General features: G+C 39.5%; 1 protein-coding gene across 13 annotated transcripts in view; it reads right to left on the bottom strand.

Annotated features, from left to right (window-relative positions):
- QKI (QKI, KH domain containing RNA binding) overlaps window positions 1-25,163 on the bottom strand; it is a 156,081-nt gene that overhangs the window by 114,803 nt on the left and 16,115 nt on the right. For 7 of the 13 annotated variants that reach the window (XM_061428516.1, XM_061428509.1, XM_061428510.1 and 4 more), the window contains exon 2: window positions 1,735-1,836. The exons of the other annotated variants lie outside the window; for them this stretch is intronic. In XM_061428516.1, coding sequence (XP_061284500.1) covers window positions 1,735-1,836 — 102 coding nt within the window. The remainder of the gene's footprint in view (window positions 1-1,734; window positions 1,837-25,163) is intronic. 13 annotated transcript variants of the gene reach the window in all.

Genomic DNA, 25,163 nt, shown 5'->3' with positions numbered 1-25,163 from the left:
AAAACACTGAACAAAATCTGATGCAAAGCACATGTTAAACTTAACGTTGTGACAGCTAATTCTAATTGCTCAACTGGCTAAGGAATTTCTGCTGAGCTATTCAAATTCTAAAAGATGCTGCTGTGAAAGTACTGCATGCAACATGCCAGCAAATTTGGAAAACTCAGCAGTGGCCACAGGACTGGAAAGGTCAGTTTTCACTGAATATCAAAGAATGTTCAAACTACTGTACAATTGCACTCATTTCACATGCTAGCAAGGTCATGCTCAAAATCCCCCAAGCTAGGCTTCAAAAGTATAACTGAGAACTTTCAGATGTACAAGCTGGATTTAGAAAGGGCAGAGGAACCACAGATCCAACTGCCAACATCACTGGATCACAGAAAAAGCAAGAGAGTTCCAGAAAAACATCTACTTCCTCTTCATTGACTATGCCAAAGCCTTTGACTGTGTGGATCACAAGAAACTGTGGGCAATTCTTCAAGAGATGGGAATACCAGACCACCTGACCTGCCTCCTGAGAAATCTGTATGAAGGTCAAGAAGCAACAGTTACAACCGAACATGGAACAGACTGGTTCAAAACTGGGAAAGGAGTGTGTCAAGGCTGCATATTGTCACCCTGTTTATTTAACTTATATGCAGAGTTCAGTTCAGTTGCTCAGTTGTGTCCAACTCTTTGCGACCCCATGAATCGCAGCATGCCAGGCCTCCTTGTCCATCATCAATTCCTGGAGTTTACCCAAACTCATGTCCATTGAGTCCGTGATGCCATCCAACCATCTCATCCTCTGTCAGCCCCTTCTCCTCCTGCCTTCCATCTTTCCCAACATCAGGGTCTTTTCAAATGAGTCAGGTGGCCAAAATACTGGAGTTTCAAATTCAACATCAGCCCTTCCAATGAACACCCAGAACTGATTTCTTTTAGGATGGACTGCTTGGATCTCCTTGCAGTCCAAGGACTCTCAAAGAGTCTTTTCCAACACACACAGGAATATGCAGAGTACATCATGCGAAATGCTGAGTTGGCTGAATCACAAGCTAGAATTACGAACTGGGAGAAATATCGATAACCTCAGATATGCAGATGATACTACCCTTATGGCAGAAAGAAAAGAGAACTAAAGAATCTCTTGATGAAGGTGAAAAGAGGAGACTTAAAAAGCTGGCTTAAAATTCAACATTCCAAAAACGAAGATCATGGCATCCAGTCCCATCACTTCATGGCATATAGATGGGGAAACAATGGAAACAGTGACAGACTGTTTTCTTGGGCTCCAAAATCACTGCAGACGGTAACTGTAGACACGAAATTAAAAGATGCTTGCTCCTTGGAAGAAGGGGTATGACAAACCTAGACAGTGTATTAAAAAGCAGAGACATTACTTTGCTGACAAAGGTCAGTCTAGTCAAAGTTATGGTTTTTCCAGTAGTCACACATGGATGTGAGAGCTGGACCATAAAGAAGGCTGAGCACTGAAGAACTGATGCTTTCGAACTGTGGTTATGGAGAAGACACTTGAGAGTCTCTTGGACAGCAAGGAGATAAAACTAGTCAATCCTAAAGGAAATCAACCCTGAATATTCACTGGAAGGACTGATGTTGAAGCTGAAGCTCCAACACTTTGGCCACTCATTGGAAAAGACCTTGATGCTGGGAAAGAGAGAAGGCAGGAGAAGGGGACAACGGAGGATGAGATGGTCGGATGGCATCATCAACTCAATGGACACGAACCTGGGCAAACTCCGGGAGACGGTGAAGGGCAGGGAAGCCTGGTGTGCTGCAGTCCACGGGGCCGTAAAGAGTCGGACACAGCTGCAACTGCACAACAACTGGCTGTAATCAAACGACAGACATTCACACTTTATCATCTACATGCTTTTCTTTGACCTTTACACTTAAATTCATCAAAAATACTATCTGTATTATAATTAATATAACTGGAGCTAAAATACAGAAAGAAATGAAATGGTTACTGTATCATCTGACCATTAAAGCTTTTTAATTTAACATTTTCCCTTAATTTATTCAGTAAAGAGTCAACTACTTATAAATATATATAAGCTTTGAGGTACACAGTATAGATTTTATAAACAAAATTAAAATGACAGCTTTGATCATTCCAAATGAAGTTTAAATGGGATCAATGATTTCTTCACTATCTGCATCCATCTCTTGCTGGACACTAAACTGGTACAGTGAGACAAAGGGCAAAGTAAGATTTTAGTTGTTTTAGGTTTTAATTGACAAATCACCAGTCTCTATTCACATGAAATTCATTAAATCTTATAACAGTAATATTAAAAGTCTACTTATAACTAAAGGACACCTGCCAACACACAACGAGATGGATGTTATGTGCCCTGTACACTTAGGGGCAACAAACATCTCTTCTAAAAAAAGAAACCTCTAATTCAGGGTTTACCAAATACAGAGGGTTTTAAAGATATTTTAAGCACAGCAAAACCCACAGAATAATATAACTTCACTGTTCTAATTTTAAAAAGCCATAGCCACAAGGTAAAGAAAAGAAATGAATTAAGAAGCAGGCTACTAGAGAATATCCACTATTTAATGGAACATATTTTGCTTATTCAACCCAATATATCTGATTTAAATTTGAGTCAACTACCCTGAAACTAGCAGGGTGTGGGGCAGGAATCAAGCTACTGCCAATGCTATAGATGGGGCCCCTTTTACTCTTTAATCAATCCAGAACTGGAAGAACAAAAAGAAAAATGACGAATGAAATTCAGCAGCCCTCTTTAAACTGCCCAAAATTAACTGTTCAAATTGTTGGTAAATTTCACCTGGGGAGGGAGGAGGGAGGAGGGAGGAGGGTTCAGGATGGGGAACACATGTATACCTGTGGCGGATTCATTTTGATATTTGGCAAAACTAATACAATTATGTAAAGTTTAAAAATAAAATAAAATTTAAAAAAAAAAAAAACCTAACCTGAAAAAAAAAAAAAAAATGAAATAGTCCGTCCTAGTTCCTTGACTATTCTCAGCAGCAGTTATGTATCATGAAAGGTGTTTAACAGTAGCTGCATTTCCCTGGAAAGGCCCTTTCAAAGGTTACAGAAAAGAAAGTCTATTATATGATCACAACTGAAGTATGTGAATTTTCAGACAGACACACAGAAGTCAACAAAAGGATATAACAACAACTAAGAGTAGTCATCTCTAAAAGGTGAGTTTACAGGGACAATTTAGTTTTCATGTTACTTCATGGTTTTGTTTTTTTTTTTTACAACAGTAACACTTAGAAAATGATAGTTATTTTCATTAGGATAGTAGAAACTAATTTAAATCAAAATGCAGAATAGGATTCCCCATATAAAATTATAATGAGGATTAAGTTATTGACTCTTAAGTCTAAAAATAAACCACAAAGACTTACCTATTTTTTAAAATATGAGCACCTCACCATGTTAAAATTCGGTACATAAATTATCATGCGATCCTCCCAGAATCTAAGATAGTATTTATTATAATACACATTTTCAAAAAAAAAAGGGGGTGGGGGAGGAGAATGGAAAGCAGGAAGGAAGAAAAGGTTCAGAAATTAAAGAATTTGCCCAAGATCACAGATAGCCCAAGCAACTTTTATTTAGGGTTTCATAAAAGTGAAGACGAACTAAAAAGCTTCTTGATGAAAGTGAAAGAGGAGAGTGAAAAAGTTGGCTTAAAGCTCAACATTCAGAAAACGAAGATCATGGCATCTGGTCTTCCCATCTTCATGGGAAATAGATGGGGAAACAGTGGAAAGAGTGTCAGACTTTATTTTTCTGGGCTCCAAAATCACTGCAGATGGTGACTGCAGCCATGAAATTCAAAGACGCTTACTCCTTGGAAGGAAAGTTGTGACCAACCTGGACAGCATATTCAAAAGCAGAGACATTACTTTGACAACAAAGGTCCGTCTAGACAAGGCTATGGTTTTTCCTGTGATCATGTATGGATGTGAGAGTTGGACTGTGAAGAAGGCTGAGCACTGAAGAATTGATGCTTTTGAACTGTGGTGTTGGAGAAGACTCTTGAGAGTCCCTTGGTCTGCAAGGAGATTCAACCAGTCCATTCTGAAGGAGATCAGCCCTGGGATTTCTTTGGAAGGAATGATGCTAAAGCTGAAACTCCAGTACTTTGGCCACCTCATGCGAAGAGCTGACTCATTGGAAAAGACTCTGAAGCTGGGAGGGATTGGGGGCAGGAGGAGAAGGGGACGACAGAGGATGAGATGGCTGGATGGCATCACCAACTAGAAGGACGTGAGTTTGAGTGAACTCCAGGAGTTGGTGATGGACAGGGAGGCCTGGCGTGCTGCAATTCATGGGGTCGCGAAGAGTCGGACACGACTGAGAGACTGAACTGAACTGAAAGGACTTCTGGAACAAGAAGCCCTTAAAACTCACTTTAAGAGATGGTAATAATAATTAGAAATATAAAATAACAAACTGGAACAAACCAATTTTTGGTTTATTGCTACAGCCATACTGTAACAAGCATAGTCCAATATGTTCACGGTTTTACTAGCAACTACCAAGAATCTTTGCAGCCCTCCTCTTTCACTCCACGTTAAAAGAAAGCAGTTTTATGAATGAAATCTAGGCCTCAGTTCCCAGAAAAGTGACAATTCTAAATGAGTAAATGGATACATAACTGAAAAATGGCAACAGGCTATCACAAAAAAGGGAAAGCATTTTTTAAGTGAATAAAAATCAACTGAAAAAAAACTGAAACTTATTTAAATTTTGTATGGAGGTTAGTTACTTTTAAATCTGGTGAGTTTTACCTATTACATATCAAGTATTATTTAATAAAAATGTTGCCTTCTTGTCATGTATTTTTTAGAATATGCAGGAGAAACGAGTCTTTATATTAACTTTTGTTGTTATTAAAATTTAAATCCAAAAGTTAAGAAAGCTAGTTAAAAAACATCTCTCCATGAATATCTGCAGAATATGTAATGGTAAAATGGTAGGTGTTATCAGAATCCAGATAAATAGTTAATACTTGAGAATCTAGCAATTTTTACTAAGAACTCTTTCCCCAACCCTCTGAATATTTCTGGAAGAATAAAAATAAATTCATAGCAATGAAAATGGGTAACCATGATACAGGAGTGGAGGAGAGATTTTTCAACATATACTCTCTTAACAGGCCTTTGAGTTCTGAATCATCTCCATGTATTAACTTTTCAAAATTATATTTTTAAGAAGCTTTTACTTGTAATACAATAATGGATTATAATCCATAATCCATTTATACTGATATAAATAACTGAATAATGTAAGTGGGAGAAAAGACAGGTTTTCCTTGTAGAATTTCAATAATATATATAGTAGGAAAGAAGGATAAGAAAAATCATCATAGATTACTACCAGAGTAATAATTACTGCAAGCAAGAAAACTATTCAATGGATGCTAAAATGGGTGAACAAAAGTAAGAGAAACAGGCTATATGCACAGTTTCAGAGTATCTTCCCACAAGACATGTACTAATTACAAAGGAAAAAAGAAAACTGCACAGTGGAGAAACCTGGCAGACACCACCTTAACCAGACGATGGTCAACATCAAGAGAAAGACATGTGCTCTGGTGTGACGTGCTCAGAAGGGTCCAACAGCACTTCTGTGGTTTTCTGGTCCAAACTGCCTGAACTCAGACAAGTCCAAGTTCAAAAATGTTCTTCAATGTTCAGCTGTCTTCCAAAGTGTCAAGGAAAGTATCATGAAAGAATGTGACACTGTCACAGAATGGAGAAAACTAAAGAGACATCCCCACCAAACGCAATATGGGATTTCTGATTGGATCCTGGACCAGGAAAAGCACACCTGTAGAAACACTAGTGAAATCTGAGGAAGTATCTGCAAATGAGTAAATAATCTCGAATCAATGTTAATTTCCTAGTCATGTGAGTTAACGTCTGCACTATTTTTTCTGTTTCTCTATAAGTAAGTCTAAACTCACTTTTTCAGAAAACTGTTTGCTTTAGCCTTCAAAGTTACTTATTCTAATGGAGGAGGATAGCTGTGGGAGAGAATGAAAGCCATGCAAACGTCTTACTTTTCTAGTGTCTAAAAAAAATGAAAAAGAAAACATCTGTTTAGCACTAACACTGAGGATCTCAAAATCATTCAATATCATCTTTAATTCAAAATAACTAAAAATTTTTAAACAATCTCTTTAATTTTATCAGATATTGCTTAAAAAACATATGTACTTTAAATGCTCTTTAAGAACAAGGAAAAATACAATCCATAAACGATGACCTTTCTGTAGAAATGGGCTTCTCTGGTAGCTCAGATGGTAAAGAATCCGCCTGCAACATGGGCGATCTGGAAGATCCCCTGGAGAAGGGAACCCCACTCCAGTACTCTTGCCCAGAGAATCCCATGGACAGAGGAGTCTGGCAGGCTACAGTCCATGGGGTCGCAAAGAGCTAAGAACTATATGCAGTAGGAGAAAAAACACTGACCTTGAGTTTATACAACCTGGATTTTATTTCTGATTTCCTGCAATTTGTAGTTGTGTGGCTTTGACCTTAACCTCTGGGTCTCAGTTCCCTCCTCTGTGAAATGAGGTTAGACCAGATCACATGTATAGTTTTTGCCAGCTCTAAAATTGTTTAGGGGTGCATCCTGTTTCTTCATAGAGAACCCCATTCTGTGCTCTCTCTGTATCAATACATCACAAGAAATGACTAGTAATAAATTCAATGACCAACTAAGAAGCCCAAACAATGCTACTTTTATCAGAATTACACATTCCAAAATGTCTTAAACTCCTAGGCACCAAGACTCAGTTTAAATGATATTCTTATAAAGCACCAAACCCTCGGGTAAGCAGGCTCTACCACAGTTGTATTTGAGAAGGTGAGAAGGTGTCCATCTCTATGTGTTTTAGCCTCTTCAAACTCCAAGTCTCTGAGGGCTTTACAGGGAATTTGTTAAATCAGAGTGAAAATGAAACAGAACTTCCCCAAATTTCAAAGGAATTATGTCTGTGTAAGGGGGAGAGATTAATTGCTGTTCCTAGGGAAAATCCCATGGACGGAGGAGCCTGGTAGGCTGCAGTCCATGGGGTCACTAAGAGTCGGACACGACTGAGCGACTTCACTTTCACTTTTCACTTTCATGCATTGGAGAAGGAAATGGCAACCCACTCCAGTGTTCTTGCCTGGAGAATCCCAGGGACGGGGGAGCCTGGTGGGCTGCCGCCTATGGGGTCACACACAGTCGGACATGACTGAAGCGACTCAGCAGCAGCAGCAGGAGACAATTAGATTTTTAATTCTTTTTTAATTGTATTCTAAACTCCACCTAAGCTCAATGTAGGAAAAGCCTCAGATGTATAATAATGCAACATGTTTACATTTACCTGTGCATCACCCTACTCCCACAAACTAAAGCAAATTAACATCACACGACATTCACATGTGCTACAGCAGCCCATATACGAGAGAAATGCCTCATACGATGAAAAAGCTAAGGAGTTTTTTAAGCCTTAATAAAAAATCTACTATACGCAATATTCAAAACGGTCCTTTTATATCAAGTATCAAAACTGAATTAGAATAAAACTTCCATCTTTGTAACAAGAGCAACATATTCACATGTCAACATAATGGGTATTAAAAACATTAATATGGTAAACAATATGATCCCCTTTTTTTAAACCAAAGTTGTTTTACTTTACAAAGAACTAGACTCAGAAAATCTAAGTAATGCTATAAATGCCACTGACATAATTACTTGTATTAAAGTTTTACTAACTCAAAGTGCACATTCTACTATCATTTAATATTCTTGGAAAGCAGTTTTTATGTGAACTTTTAAAATGCAGAATACAGCATGCTTTTTAAGGTCATATAGCTTTAACTCATTATAATGGAAGCTTCTCAGGTGGCGCTAGTGGTAAAGAACCTGCCTGCCAATGCAGAAGAGGTAAGAGACATGAGTTCGATCCCTGGGTTGGGGGAGGAAATGGCAACCACTCCAGTATCCTTTCCTGGAGAATCCCATGGACAGAGGAGCCTGGTGGGCTACAGTTCATAGGGTTGCAGAGCTGGACACAACTGAAGCGACTCAGCACACACATGCAATGGAAGCTAAAGTGCTATCATATAAAAAGATTACTGATACAATCCAACAAAACCTAGTGGAGGTGGAGGACATTTCAGATGAACCCTCTCCTTGAGCTCCAGACACCTGTCTCTAACCACCTTCTAAACACGTACCCTTGACACATTCAGAATCAGATTCCGTGTCTGCCTCCCCTAGACGTTTTCCTCCTCATCTCAGAAAGTGGCAAGTCCATTCACTCACACATCATATCCAATTCACCAGCAAGTACTACATGCTCACCTTTTAAAATACATAAAGAACCCCACTTTTCACCACCTAGTTCCAGCCTCAAGCATTTCCCACTGTGACTACTAAAATAACCTAACTGGTCTCCCAGCTTCCACCTCTGCCCTGTCAATCTATTATCAATTTTCCAGAGCTAGCCTATAATAAGCCAAGTGATATGTCACTCCTCTGCTCAAAACTCTCTAGTGGAGCTGTTCTCAAAATTTTGGGTCTCAGGACCCCATGCTTAAAATATTACCACAAGGAGCCTAGAGAGCTTATGTCCATGAGATTTATATCTATTAATACCTACTATACTAGAAATCAAAAAAAGTGAAGTATTTAAATTAATTTTGATTTACTTTAAAAAATACCGAACTCTATTACATGTTAACAGAAAACATTTCATAGAAAATACTCTATTTTCCAACAAAATAGTGAGGAGAGGCACTGTTTTATACTTCTGCAAATGGTTTAAACGTCTTTCTTAACGGAGACAGTGGGATTCTCCTAGCTTCTTCTCAATTCAACCGGCTGCAGTATCACGCAGCCTCTGAACACTCCAATGTACACTCAAGCAAGGAGGACAAGTGAAAAAGTCAGATAACATTATCGTAAATAATTAGACCTCAGAGACTTCCTAGGCCAGACAAGGTTTATAGGTCCCCTGCTGGGATTTCCCATCTCAATCACTGTGCTGCTCCCCCTCAACCTTTCTGCCCTCCTCTCCTGACCAAGCCACCGTCCCGCACTCACAGCCACAGCTGCGCCCTATGCAGGGAGATGCTGGTTCTGGCCTCAGTTCTGCATGGACTCTTCTCTCCCCTTAGAACACCATTCTCCCCAGACAGCACTACAGCTCACGCCATTACCTCCTTCAAATCTCTGCTCCAACGTCAATCTCTCAATAAGGCTCAACCCAATCTCTCTATTTAAAACTGCAATTTGCCAATCCACCCAAAACACTGTGATTCACTGTATCCTGTTCAATGTATCCCTATAACTCATACTGTCTGCTGCTGCTGCTGCTAAGTCGCTTCAGTCGTGTCCAACTCTGTGCGACACCATAGACGGCAGCCCACCAGGCTCCCCCATCCCTGGGATTCTCCAGGCAAGAACACTGGAGTGGGTTGCCATTTCCTTCTCCAATGCATGAAAGTGAAAAGTGAAAGTGAAGTCGCTCAGTCGTGTCCAACTTTTAGCGACCCCATGGTCTGTAGCCCACCAGGCTTCTCCGTCCACGGGATTTTCCAGGCAAGAGTGCTGGAGTGGGGTGCCATTACCTTCTCCCATACTGTCTAATATACCATAAAAGTATATACTGCCTGTCTCCTACAAAAGAAATGTAAACCCTGGGAGGGCAGATAGCTTCATTTTTGCCATTTGTTATATTCCCAACATCTAAATCCTTGGAAAAAACAGAGACTAAGCAAACCTCATTAGGGCTCTTGGCATACAAAGCTACAAAACATTCCTGAAACTTCACTCAAGCATCAATAGGTTATATGCTGACAACTTATTCCTCTTATTTCTAAAGTAACAGGAATGTATTCACCTTCTCTAATGAGCTCTCTTTATTCTGGATTTGTGAGAATCTAGCATTAGCTTGGGCATCCCAGGTGGCTCAGTAGTAAAGAATCTGCCTGCCAAGCAGGAGAAGCAGGTTCAATCCTTGGATCAGGAGAATTCACTGGAGAAGGGAATGGTTACCCACTCCAGTATTCTCGCTGGAGAATCCCATGGACAGAGGAGCCTGGTAGGCTACAGTCCACAGGGTCACAAAGAGTTGGACACAACTTAGCGACTAAACCACCACCAACAGCAGCACTTGCTTAGTAACATGTTTATTACACCAATGTTAAATTCCTCTACTGTATTTTTAGATCAAATGAGAGATAAAATGCACAATAATCTAAATATGATTGGGAGCTCCTGCTTCCTCCAGGCTTCACATTCTGCTCGAGACTGGGCTCCCAAGAGTAGACATGCTGACAAAACCCCCAGGAAAAAGGAGCCTACCAGAACTGGACAAAGAAGTATCACCTCCCTACAGGAAAGAGTTTAAAATGAACTCTCCTCTGTAAACAAATTAGCCAGCTGCTACTCGGTCTCTATTTCCTATTATCCAGACCTTCTCCAGGGCTGCCTGGAATGCCACAGCACGAAGGCACTGGGGACGAAACAGAGTTCCCTCATGGTGGGAGGAGAGGGGAGTCATGAGATCAGATCCTTTCTGAAGGATGCATCTCCCTACAAAGTCTGCCCTGCATGACAGCACCTTATGACTCCAGTCTGGGTAGGGGGATTTCCTTACACATACACACTATTCTCATCTCTACTTCGCAGTTCAGAGACTGGGATTTGAGGATTAAATACTTTCCCCAAACATCACATAACTTGAAAGTTAAAGTCAGTATTCAAACCCAGGTCCGTCTCCATACCTTACTGCTCCATCTCCCAAAATTAAATTTAGCTGCTACTAGAACAAATGGTCTAGAGTAATGGGAAAAGCAGTGATGGCTGACAGTAGGAGCCAAACAGAAAAGGGGGAAAAAAGATGGTAAAGAGGGTACAAATCAGAGATACGAGGGAAACACAGAGAAATATATATGCAATAATAACTAAGAACAGGAATAATGTACAGTCCAAATGAAAGTCAAAGGAGAGATTCTCGTTTAATCTCTGCCAGGAACTGGCTGCATATCCACCAACAAATCGTGCAAGCTTTCCATGGCCTACGATGACTTTCACCTCTAAGAACATCCAAGATAAAGACATCTAGCCCTAAGCTTTTGAGTTAGGAAAAATTATTTCAGTCTTGTAAACATTTGTAGAGTATCTGACACATAAAAGATGCTCAAGAAGCTATTCCTGACTGAACACGACTCATCCTTCTACGGTGAAGGCACCATGCTGGGGACACACGGTAAGCAGCATGGTCTGGGCACTCCAGCAGTAAGAACTGGTTTCTACATAAACAAATTATAGACTGCTAGAACTGATTGATGGATGTGGCTGAGTGTCCTGGGATATAAATACCTGGGCCTGAACAATAGACAAAGCACTTTTTGGAGAGTAAGCCTGAGTTCTATGGTTTCATTTGGTTCTATAGTCGGAAAGATTGAAGGCAAAAGGAGACGAGGGCGAGAGAGGATGAGATGATTAGAGAGCATCACCAACTCAAAGGACATAAACTTGAACAAACTCTGGAAGACAGTGGAGGACAGGGAAGCCTGGCGTGCTGCAGTTCATGGGGTCGCAGAGTCCGACACAACTGAGCGACTGAACACGTGGGAAAAGACCAAGCGAGGGGAAACCGGATTCTAGATACATAAACTTTCACCTTAATCATTATGAAGAAAAGGAGAATAAAAGTGAAAAGGCATGGACATGTATATCACTATTACGATACATAATTATGTTGATGGATGTGATACATGAAAAAGCTTAAAATATATTCTTCTGTCCCACTTAAGGATTTTTTCCCCCAAATCTTAGTTTTCTGACTTATTTTTAGTAATATCTATGATTATTCAGGCAAGTGGTTCTGTTTTTCTTGCTCTAGGTACTTCATTTACTGAAAAACTTTTCAAATACAGAGGTTATTTATTACAGAGTAGCCACGCTAAGGTTTAAAGATATGCAAGTTACCATTCAAATTGGGTATTTGTTCCTTGAAAACTATATGTATTTTTCCCCATGCAAAGTTCATAATGATCAGAATTTCTAAGAACAAAGTTCTGTCTTTACCAAAGCCTGCCTTGATAGGGACAAGTGGAAAATTACTTATATAAACCAAAATCGAAAAAACAACCTTATTTCTAATTACACTGTACCACCCTTATCACACTGAAAAATGAGTGAAATTCTGTCACTAAAGAGGAAACCCTACCTAATAGTGGTTTGAAGCCAAATCCCTTTGAAGACTAATAATTTCATTGACAAGAAAAAGGTAAGATATACACTAAAACCCCTCGGTATACCTTTTTTTAAAGCACTTGATGCAAAGAGCCAATTCACTGCGAAAGACCCTGATGCTGGAAAAGATGAGGGCAAAAGGAGAAGGGGGCAGCAGAGGATGAGATGGTTAGATAGATGGCATCACCAGTTCAATGGACATGAATTTGAGCAAACTCCAGGAGATAGTGAAGGACAGGGAAGCCTGGGGTGCTCAGTCCACGGGGTTGCAAAGAGTCGGACACAACTCAGCAACTAAACAACAACAAGGTGGAAAAGGCCATATAAGTTCCCAACCCAGGGACCAAACCCTGGGAAACCAAGGTCTCCCGCATCGTGGTAGTGGTAGTGGTACTGGTAGTAGAGCTGTGAGGGAAGCCCATATAAGTTCTCAACACCAGGTCAATTCACAGGTGCCTGGGGACACTGGTAGGAACCTTCAGTAAGACATCAGAGTATCAAGACTTAAAAAGTAAACCCACTTTCAAAAGGTCAATATTAAATGGAACAAGTTTTGAAAGAAGCTTAATATACTTCCTGCATTCTGAACATGTTGTACAGTTTTCTTATGAAAAGAATAACACTTTCAAGCCGAGCAAGCTATTTACACATTCAACACACCACTACGTTCCTTAGAGTTGTAGCTCAAACTACCGCACAGCTGCACTCATCTCACATGCTAGTAATGCTCAAAATTCTCCAAGCCAGGCTTCAGCAATACATGAACAGTGAACTTCCATATATTCAAGCTAGTCTTAGAAAAGGCAGAGGAACCAGAGGTCAAATTGCCAACGTCCGCTGGATCATGGAAAAAGCAAGAGAGTTCCAGAAAAACATCTACTTCTGCTTTATTGACTATACCAAAGCCTTTGATTGTGTGGATCACAACAAACTGGACAATTCTTCAAGAGATGGGAATACCAGACCACCTGACCTGCCTCTTGAGAAACCTGTATACAGGTCAGGAAGCAACAGTTAGAACTGAACATGGAACAACAGACTGGTTCCAAATAGGAAAAGGAGTACGTCAAGGCTGTATATTGTCACCCTGCTTATTTAACTTATATGCAGAGTACATCGTGAGAAATGTTGGACTGGATGAAGCACAAGCTGGAATCAAGATTGCTGGGAGAAATATCAATAACCTCAGATACGCAGATGACACCACCCTTACGGCAGAAAGTGAAGAGGAACTAAAAAGCCTCTTGATGAAAGTGAAAGAGGAGAGTGAAAAAGTTGGCTTAAAGCTCAACATTCAGAGAACGAAGATCATGGCATCCAGTCCCATCACTTCATAGGAATTAGATGGGGAAACAATGGAAACAGTGTCAGACTTTATTTTGGGGGGCTCCAAAATCACTGCAGATGGTGACTGCAGCCATGAAATTCAAAGACGCTTACTCCTTGGAAGGAAAGTTATGACCAAGCTAGATAGCATATTCAAAAGCAGAGACATTACTTTGCCAACAAAGGTCCGTCTAGTCAAGGCTATGGTTTTTCCAGTAATCATGTATAGATGTGAGAGTTGGACTGTGAAGAAAGCTGAGCACCAAAGAATTGATGCTTTTGAACTGTGGTGTTGGAGAAGACTCTTGAGAGTCCCTTGGACTGCAAGGAGATCCAACCAGTCCATTCTAAAGGAGATCAGCCCTGGGATTTCTTTGGAAGGAATGATGCTAAAGCTGAAACTCCAGGACTTTGGCCACCTCATGTGAAGAGTTGACTCATTGGAAAAGACTCTGATGCTGGTAGAGATTGGGGGCAGGAGGAGAAGGGGACGACAGAGGATGAGATGGCTGGATGGCATCACTGACTCGATGGATGTGAGCCTGAGTGAACTCCGGGAGTTGGTGATGGACAGGGAGGCCTGGGTGCTGCGATTCATGGGGTCGCAGAGTCAGACACGACTGAGCGACTAATCTGATCTGATCCTCAAATAGTGAAACATATAATTGGAAAATCTTACAAACTACTCGAATACAAACCCCACAGTACACTTGGCTTATAAAAATGACTCTTGAATACTTGGGAGTGACCGTCCTCTACAGCACCTTTCCCACAATACTGTCTTTAAAAAAGGTTTTGCTCCAGGATCTGACTTGCTTAGGTTTAACCATGGCACCCCACTCCAGTACTCTTGCCTGGAAAATCCCATGGATGGAAGAGCCTGGTAGGCTGCAGTCCATGGGGTCACAAAGAGTCAGACATTGACTGAGCAACTTTACTTTTACTTTTCACTTTCATGCACTGGAGAAGGAAATGGCAACCCACTCCAGTGTTCTTGCCTGGAGAATCCCAGGAACAGGGGAGCCTGGTGGGCTGCCATCGATGGGGTCGCACAGAGTCGGACATGACTGAAGTGACTTAGCAGCAGCAGCAAGAGCTTTAAGATTATTTTAACATCAAATGAATAATTTGAGGGAAGGAAGTTGAGGAGATATTCTAGTTTGTAATATATCTTTATGTAACTACAACTTAATACCTTAAAATAGTCATCTACACAGAAACAGCACAACATAAAAGGATGGTATCTTACACTGCCGTCTTGAAACCACAATGTTCCTGTGGACACTCCCCTTCCTTCACTCCACTGGCAAACCTGCAACGTTGAACTAATTCAGTGATACGACTCTTTAAACATGCAATTCTAAAATCCACCTGGAACTCATAATCTTCGATGCCTCAGGTGTTTCAGACTCTGACATAGACAATCTTGAACTAAGTCGTGGCTACCTTTATCACAGTAATAGATAATCTTGAGCTAAACTGCGACTACCTTCATCACAATAATAGATTTATATGTGAATGGAAGCACAGCAGTAAGACAAACAAAAGCCTTTTTAAAAAATAAACCACCATCAGTGTCTATGGAAACTGAATTCAATGTCAGCTTACAACTAATTACACTCAACCTACTACAGACAAATAGTACAGTTTCAAAGAAGTACTCTAAGTGTACAGGTACGTACATACATATCACACATGTGGGCAGATACACACACAAGGCTTACATATCATTACAGTCATATATGTCATATACATACATTATATTTTTATATACAAATATTATATGTACAAAATATATTTTTGAACTCTATCAACAAACATATTATATACATACACAAGTTATATATGGTCCATATACCTTATTCTAACTTTATCCTGTATGTTAAGTGCATGAAACTTTATAGTTTTTTTCTGAAACTGAAAATGCAGTTTTCCATGTACTAATTTACTGGACCAGGAGAATAAGAGTTAAAATACTTAATATTTCTCTCACAAACGTATAGCACAAATACTATCTTTAGGGTCTATCACAGTTTACTTCCACCAAATAAACCAAAGATCAAGCATACATCACAGATAAGAGAAGAGAGAAGTTGATTTATTTTAAACTTTGCAAACTTCAGAGATGGTTAAGCACTCTACCGCCTTCAACATTCATGGAAGCTTACTTCTCATACGGATGTTATTACAATCAATCTACCACTAAAGTAATTTAAATGAAACTACGTCCAATGGCAAAGACACACTTGCTGGTACTTGTTTTAATAAGAAAAAACAATACTCTCATTTCTTGTTTTCTTACCCTCAGTCTCATCTGCACAACTTTAGTAAGTTGTTGTCTAAAAACAAAATTTCTAAGACTTTTTTCTTCCTTCTATTCTTGCTCTACCAAAATATATTAAATTTCCGTATTTACTTTAAAAGTAAACACTTCCATAATTCTATACCTAAAGAGAACACACTGATAAGACTACAGTGAGGGGGACGCCCTCCATCCCCTTTCTGATGTCCATGTCAGAAGCCTCTCTGTCCCTTTGCATACTTTAATAAAACTCTGCTACACACACACACACAAAGAGAACACACACTTATTACAGCTAGACTCTTACAATATAATGTACCATACTATCCAGAAAATAAAATCTATCAGAACAGGGTTGTGTAACCAAGCAAAATTTTATAACCTCCTAGAGGTAATTCTTATTTCCTTCTGGAACCCAGTGATTTCCATAAGTATATTAAGAAATATTTTTATATTTTCCAGTGGCCTTTTACATTCTAAACATTTACCATCCTCTGACAGGCCTCTCACTCTTCAATAGTACAAATAATTCTCTAAATTTGGACACATATCTGTTAACAATATGTGTACGATGGGGGGAAAGCACACCTCAAAATACATGCAACAATAAAACCAAGATTCAAGGTTAAACACTCTAAATACTGCATGTTGGATCAAGGGTTAAGCTATTTCTAAGAAATGACAATCATTAATTACTTAAAAAATGACAAAGTCCAGATTTCCCATAATACAAATTCTACCATCCTGTGCTTAAATTTTATAATATAAGCTGTTCAAATATAAAATAGTAAAGACTGACAGTTTATATGAGAGACATTTTATCAATTCAATGTTACTTATGTGCTTAGTTACTCAGTCATGTCCGACTCTTTGCGACCCCTTGGACTGCAGCCCACCAGGCTCCCCTGTCCATGGGGATTCTCCAGGCAAGAATACTGGAGTGGGTTCCTATGCCCTCCTCCAGGGGTCTTCCCAACCCAGGTCTCCCACACTGCAGGCAAATTCTTTACTGAGCCACCAGAGAGGCCCGACGTTACTTATAAACCCATATTTTTCTGCATCCTTTAAGACTGTGCTCCACCATATAAATGGCCGAAATATGAATTACATGGCACATGACAGGAAGTGTGGTGAATGGATTTCAATTTATTACGCTCAGCAATGTGCGGGTTTTTTTGGTGGCTCAGACTATAAATTATCTGCCTGCAACGCAGGAGACCGAGGTTCCATCCCTGGGTCAGGAAGATCCCCTGGAGAAAAAAATGGCAACCCCACTCCAGTATTCTTGCCTGGAAAATCCCATGGACGGAGGAGCCTGGTGGGCTACAGTCCATGGGGTCGCAAAGAGTCAGACACAACTGAGCGACTTCACTTTCTTAGCAATGTGCTGTTATACAAAAAGGCAGCAATATTTTAGAATTTTAATAAAATACAAAAATGTGTTAAAGGCTTTATGTATAAAGCATAAGCAACTTTAAACCAACTATCTCTAACTCTTAGAGAACACTCAAGTGTCATTCATCTGAACTAAACAGACCAAGCAAAATATCCTGTGATTCCTATGTTCTCCTCAATGTCGAAATGGGTGGATAAATTTAAAGCCTGTTCTCTCAAGAGTTGCTTTATAGGCAATTTTCTCCCAGTATCAAGGTCTGCAATTTCCATTTGGCTGTCAGTCTGCGATTAAATTCATCACCTTTATTATAAAAATGTGCTTTACTCCATGGCCTGCTGCACAAGAACTGTAAGGAAAACATTTTTCACTGCTAACAGCGAATTCATCCTAAGGCAACCACCACAGCCCCATAGACACTAGCGCCCTCAACCAGGTGCAGTAGCCTGTCACTCACGAAGGATGCAAAACAGCCGTGTAACCCAAAAAACAGCACGATTCTACAGAAATGCCATGGTTTCAGTTTTTAAAATAAAAGGCAACCGATTTCCTAACTTTTACAATCAATGTTATTGCAAAAATTAACCACAAAAGTCAATATACAGAATATTTTCAAATTCCAATACAGAGACAAAATGGTTTTTTAAGTGTTGGATAATTAAGTATCTATCTTTACCCTATCATTTAAAAGTTCATGGTTTGTATTGTAGTTTAACTTCCACTATCTGGGCAAATAACCAATGGTCAGAGATAATTTATAAGATATATCTATTTATAGAACACTTCTATCTAACTTTACCTTCTTAATAAGTCACAACATAAACTTCAAAGGAAAAAAATAAAAATGTTTCCAAAATAATGGCATTACAATTACCATGTCATATTTAGGACAACAATACTACTCACTTGTGAGATTTAAATTTTTTTTAAATATTACCTATAAAACTAACATTTACAAACTTGGCCTGTACACCAAAAGTTCAGAAATGTCTTATTTTCAAGTTAATTTGACAGTATTCATTTTAGAATTTACAGGGAAAAAACAGAACTCAATTTCACATTAAGTGAAGCTTGTAGTAAGAGAGATTATCAGATCATACGTAGTGAATCTGGCTTTCAGGTGGCTCAGTGGTGGGGACATAACTGCATCTGCCAACCCAGGAGATGTAAGAGACCCGGGTTCAATCCCTGGGTCAGAAAGATCCCCTGGAGGAGGGCCTGGCAACCCACTCCAGTATTCTTGCCTGGAGAATTCCATGGACAGAGGAGCCTGGCAGAGACTACAGCCCATGGGGTCACAATGAATTGGACAGGACTGAGCAAACTAGCACACACGCACACACAATGTGAACCTAGAAAAAATTTTCATTTTCCTGCTAGGAAACGTGGTCCCTTTCCGTCTTAACCTGTGCGTACCTTTACCTCAGCAGTTAAAGCCTTGTACTGCACTTCTCAGTTCATGTCTATCTCCATTCCATTGTATGTCTCCTTAAAAACTGGACTATGTCTTATTCATCTTTGTATCTCCAGCAAAGTACTAGATTTTTTTTTAAGTGTACTGAAAACTAAATTACAGCAGGAGTCAACTTAAGTTTTCCTAAAATCACACAGATCACAATCCACTAAATTTATAGTATTAGTCAAAACCAGTATCTTTTTAATGGAATAGAACACAAAAATACTACTTTATACCACAGGTAATAAAAATTATTTCATGACGCTTTCATTTCAGTTATTATATAAATATATATGTATGTGTACATAACAAAGTATGTCTCTTTTTAGGAAAGATTTACAAATTTAAGATATATACCTTTTCTGGTTCATATTTATACCATTTGTTCTGGTTCACTTTTATACTGTCAGGCTATATATACTTGCTATTCAACAAATAACGTTAACAATCAAAAGAGACTCAATTTACAAAGTGAAAGATTTTAACTTCTCACACCCCCTACCACTCTGTAAAATAAACAAAACTGACCCTTGAACAGAGAGATGAGTAAGCCAGTATTAGCCTACGTTGGCCCTCCACATCCAGTTTCTCCACAACTGTGGATTCAGTCACCCATGGATTTCGCCATACTGTAGTATCTACTGTTGAAAAATGTCCACGTAAATGTCCCGTGGAATTCACAACTGTATCGCTCAAGGGACAACTGTACATTTTCCTATAACCTAGACAGAAGCCTAGGATTTTCTAGCTCAGATCTTACTTTCACCTTCCTTCATTACCAGCATTCTCTAACTGATCCATTTATCCATCCCTCTACTGGCTTACCCTTTAGGTCTTTAACTTAAGACAAAGTTTCTTATAGACACCTCTTTTAACCTCTACAGAACATCAATGCAAATGCTCTTAAGTATTAGCATAGAAATGACAGCGAATCTGAACTGAGTATTCAGAACATACCACATGGCTTTCTCACTTTCCCTTATCTCTATCTTGGACTTTATCACATTGTTCAAAAGACACATGATCTATAATGAAAGGCGGGGTGGGGGGCACAGCGAGGGGGAATAACTTTAACAAATGACTTTAAAAGATTTGTATAAAACATGGACAGTGAAAGTTCTTATGGAAATACACATTAAACTGTTCCCAGACCGAGGTTCAGCCTGCAAGAAAATGCTGAAGGAGACTACAACAAACAAGAGAACCTTCTGACTTAACATCAGTTTAATGACAACAACACTGTGTGTGAGATGCTTAGCTTTACTCTTTAGAGGAAAAGCTAAAACACAGTAGGCAGATATTTCAAGTACTAAAATAAAATTTAAAATAATTAAGACTACTCACATCAGAAGGGAGTCACCTTATGCAAATTATCAGTCCTGATATAATTCTCCATGGAGGGGATCAGGCCCAAAAGTACCTTCTGGCCAGTAATATAACTTAACATAACTTAGAGAGATATACTTCTGCCGCAAGAGCCAAATGAGCTATCACTTCTGAAACTAGTAGTTTCTAGTCTGTCAAATGTCTTCATATCCTTTAATGAAATGTATTTACATACTATACTATGAAAAGATGGAACTGTGATCTCTAATATTCATTTCAGCTTTAAAATCTGAATAATAGTGTTTTTCTTTGAACAACGACAAACTTTTTAAAATAAAAATCCTTCAGGCCTTCCAAGTGAAATCCAACCCTTGTATTTCCCCCTTTTGAAAGGCCGCTGCAAACTATAAACGTCATCAAAACGTCATTTTTATAAGACTGAGTAACTACTGAAACAACAGAGCGAGCGACCATCTTATACGCATAAATTAAACCTGAAGTCCCGGAAAACACTCAACAGGTTACTGATTCACAGACCTCAAAAAACTGTTACATCACTGCATCTCAATGTTCATTAAACAATCCAAGTATTTTTCTTTTCAAAATGTAACACTTCTTCTTCACCTTAAAATTCAATAGTTTCCAAATTTAAAAATTTTACACTTGAGCCAGTCTTATAGTAGTACACCACCATATTTCTATATGCATATCTATTTCAAAACATGTTTTACTCTGTTATTTAAATTGTCAAAATTCTGTTTTTACTTTCAGGACTTTAGTTTTTTTAAATACCATATCTACATTGTTACTGAAGTAACATACATTGATTCAAATAAAATTCACTATTGAAACCCTCTGTCTCAGTTGTTATATAAAGCCAGAAAGGACACTTTTCTTGCTTCAAGATGGAATCTGAAATAGTCCCAAACTGAATGAAGTTTAACTGTCTTTTCAAAGGGTACTTTGATCTGACTTGAATCAGCATTCTCATTCAAAATCAAGATTCCCAAACAATTATTATGTAAACTTTCCTCTCTCCAGATACACAGGTCTTTATAATCCTCTTTCTAGTATTTCCCATAATATATCCTCAGACCGTTTGTTCCAAGAAGAAAAAAAAAAAAAGCATTCTTTTACCCAATTTCAGAAAATTCTTGGTTGCAGGTCCTGTATATTTAATGTATCAACACATACTGAATTCACAAAAGAATATGTAGCACTTCTTCGACTACAGAACCCTTCTATTCTCAGACCACCTGAAGCAGCCAGCATTACAAGAAACAGGCCTCAAAAACACTTTCCTAAAGCCTCTCACAAACCACAATTAAATTAACATATCTCCCACATCTCCCCTCCAACATGAGAGTGCAATCTCTCAAGCCATTACAGCCAAGCAAATGGAGACCAATGAAAACCAGACGTAAGGGAAGCCCCTACCACACAGGCAGACCAAGATAGGCTAGCAACTCACCTTTAGCACAGAGCTGAAACTCACCATTCTAGAAGCCACACATTCACTAATCCAGATGTCCTTCTCCTCCCTGCACCTAACCCTAAAACAATAACCAACAGACACACACACAGTAACTAAAAGGCATCATAATAGAAGGGTAAGTAAATCCAAATGAAACAAAACAAAAAGCCAAAGCAGGTGTGCACAGATTAAAAAAAGAAGTGGCAAAAAACCACAGAACACACAAGAGAAGACTATACACATGGGCATCAACAGATGGTCAATACTGAAATCAGACTAATTATATTCTTTGTAGCCAAAGATGGAGAAGCTCTATACAGTCAGCAAAAACAAGACCAGGAGCTGACTGTGGCTCAGATCATGAACTCCTTATTGCCAAATTCAGACTTAAATTGAAGAAAGTAGGGAAAACCACTAAACCATTCAGATATGACTTAAATCAAATCCCTTACGATTATACAGTGGAAGTGAGAAATAGATTCAAGGGATTAGATCTGATAGACATAGAGTGCCTGAAGAATGATGGACAGAGAGGTTCATGACATTGTACAGGAGGCAGCGATCAAGACCATCCCCAAGAAAAAGAAAGGCAAAATGGTTGTCTGAGGAGGCCTTACAAAAAAATACTTACGAAAAGAAAAGAAGCAAAAGGCAAAGGAGAAAAGGAAAAATATACCTATTTGAATGCAGAGTTCCAAAGACTAACAAGGAGAGATAAGAAAGCCTTCCTCCATGATCAATGCAAAGAAATAGAGGAAAACAATAGAAAGGGAAAGCCTAGAGATCTCTTCAAGAAAATTAGAGATACCAAGGGAACATTTCATGCAAAGATGAGCACACTCAAGGTCAGAAATGGTATGGACCTAACAGAAGCAAGAGATACTAAGAGGTGGCAACAATACACAGAAGAACTCTACAAAAAAAATCTTCGTGACCCAGATAACGACAAGAGTGTGATCACTCACCTAGAGCCAGACATGCTAGAAAGCGAAGTCAAGTGGGCCTTAGTAAGCATCACTACAAACAAAGCTAGTGGAAATGATGGAATTCCAGCTGAGCTATTTCAAACCCTAAAAGATGATGCTGTGAAAGTGCTGCACTCAATATGCCAGAAAAATTTGGAAAACTCAGCAATGGTCCAGGACTGGAAAAAGTCAGTTTTCATTCCAATCCCAAAGAAAGGCAATTCCAAAGAATGTTCAAACTACTGCACAATTGTACTCATCTCACACACTAGCAAAGTGATGCTCAAAATTCTCCAAGCCAGGCTTCAATAGTACACAAACTATGAACTTCCAGATGTTCAAGCTGGATTTAGAAAAGGCAGACGAACCTGAGATAAAACAGCCAACATCCGCTGGATCATTGAAAAAGTAACCAAGTTCCAGAAAAACATCTACTTCTGCTTTATTGATTATGCCAAAGCCTTTGACTATGTGGATCACAACAAACTGTGGAAAATTCTTAAAGAGATGGGAATACCAGACCACCTGAACTGCCTCCTGAGAAATCTGTATGCAGGTCAAGAAGAAACAGTTCTAACTGGACATGGAACAACAGACTGGTTCCAAATTGGGAAAAGAGTACGTCAAGGCTGTGTATTGTCACCCTGCTTATTTAACTTATATGCAGAGTACATCATGAGAAATGTTGGGCTGGATGAAGCACAAGCTGGAATCAAGATTGCTTGGAGAAATATCAATAAATTCAGATATGCAGATGACAACACCCTTAGGGCAGAAAGTGAAGAGGAACTAAAGTGCCTCTTGATGACAGTGAAAGTGGAGAGTGAAAAATCTGGCTTAAAACTCAACATTCAAAAAACTAAGATCATGGCATCCAGTCCCATCACTTCATGGCAAATAGATGGGGAAACAGTGGCTGACTTTATTTTTCTGAGCTCCAAAATCACTGCAGATGGTGACTGCAGCCATGAAATTCAAAGACGCTTGCTCTTTGGAAGAAAAGCTGTGACCAACCTAGACAGCATATTAAAAAGCAAAGACATTACTTTGTCAACAAACGTCCATCTAGTCAAAGCTATGGTTTTTCCAGTAGTCACGTATGGATGTGAGAGTTGGACTACAAAGAAAGCTGAGTGCCGAAGAATTGATGCTTTTGAACTGTGGTGTTGGAGAAGACTCTTGAGAGTGCCTTGGACTGCAGAGAGATCAAACCAGTCAATCCTGAAGGAAATCAGTCCTGAACAGTCATTGGAAGGACTGATGCTGAAGCTGAAACTCCAATACTTTGGCCACCTGATGAGAAGAATTGACTCATCTGAAAAGACCCTGATGCTGAGGAAAGATTGAAGGCAGGAGGAGGAGACAACAGAAGATGAGATGGTCGGATGGCATCACTGACTCCATGCACATGAGTCTGAGTAAGCTCCGAGAACTGGTGATGGTCAGGGAAACCTGGTGTGCTGCAGTCCACGGGGTTGCAAAGACACAACTGAGTGACTGAACTGAAGTGGCAAAATACTGGAATAGGGGTGGGAAAGGGGTAAATTCAAGAATATGAAAACATGCAGCAAGCATAGCAATCTATCACATTAATACACACTGAACATAAATACGGAGACATATAAAAGAGAAGAAAAAATCCTAAGAGTAAGATATAAAAGGAAAAACCCTTAAATGGGTCTCTCACTATCAACAGGACAGAAGCTAAACACTAAGTGAAGTCGCTCAGTTGTGTCCAACTCTTTGCAACCCCATGGACTGTAGCCTCTGTCCATGGGATTTTCCAGGCAAGAATACTGGAGTGGGTTACCATTTCCTTCTCCAGGGGATCTTCCCGACCCAGGGATCAAACCTGGGTCTCCAGCATTGGAGGCAGACGCTTTAACCTCTGAGCCACCAGGGAAGCCCCTTCACTATCAACAGGACAGAAGCTAAACTCCAGGCACTTAAGCTTATCTACGGTGGAGAAGTGATCCTACTTGGCATGTCCTAGCTACCTCTTTAACAACAGTCTTTAGTCTTCTCTTGTTTATATGACTTTATATTATTATTATTTTTTTTTTAAGGTGGGGGAGATGGCCTGTGAGGCTTACAGGATCTTAGTTCCCTAAGCAGGGATCAATCCCATGCTCCCTGAAGTGGAAGGACAAAGTCTTAACCACTGGACGGCTGCGGAAGTTCCAATTTTATTACTTTTATTTCATGCTACCTACCCTACAAAGGGGCTTCTCTTGTGGCTCAGCTGGTAAAGAATCCGCCTGCAATGTGGGAGACCTGGGTTCATTCCCTGGGTTAGGAAGATCCTGTGGAGAAAGGAAAGGCTATCCATTCCAGTATTCTGGCCTGGAGAATTCCATGGACTCTATAGTCCATGGGGTCACAAAGAATAAGACACGACTGAACGACTCTCATCAATATGTGAACCGTGAACTTCCTGATGTTCAAGCTGGTTTTAGAAAAGGCAGAGGAACCGGAGATCAAATTGCCAACATCCGCTGGATTATGGAAAAAGCAAGAGAGTTCCAGAAAAACATCTATTTCTGCTTTATTGACTATGCCAAAGCCTTTGACTGTGTGGATCACAATAAACAGTGGAAAATTCTTCAAGAGATGGGAATACCAGACCACCTGATCTGCCTCTTGAGAA

The sequence above is a fragment of the Bos javanicus genome, chromosome 9 (assembly GCF_032452875.1).
Source record: "Bos javanicus breed banteng chromosome 9, ARS-OSU_banteng_1.0, whole genome shotgun sequence".
In the NCBI taxonomy this organism is placed as follows: Eukaryota; Metazoa; Chordata; class Mammalia; order Artiodactyla; family Bovidae; genus Bos; species Bos javanicus.
The sequence above is the reverse complement of the archived record's forward strand: the minus strand, read 5'-3'. Positions and strand labels throughout refer to the sequence as shown.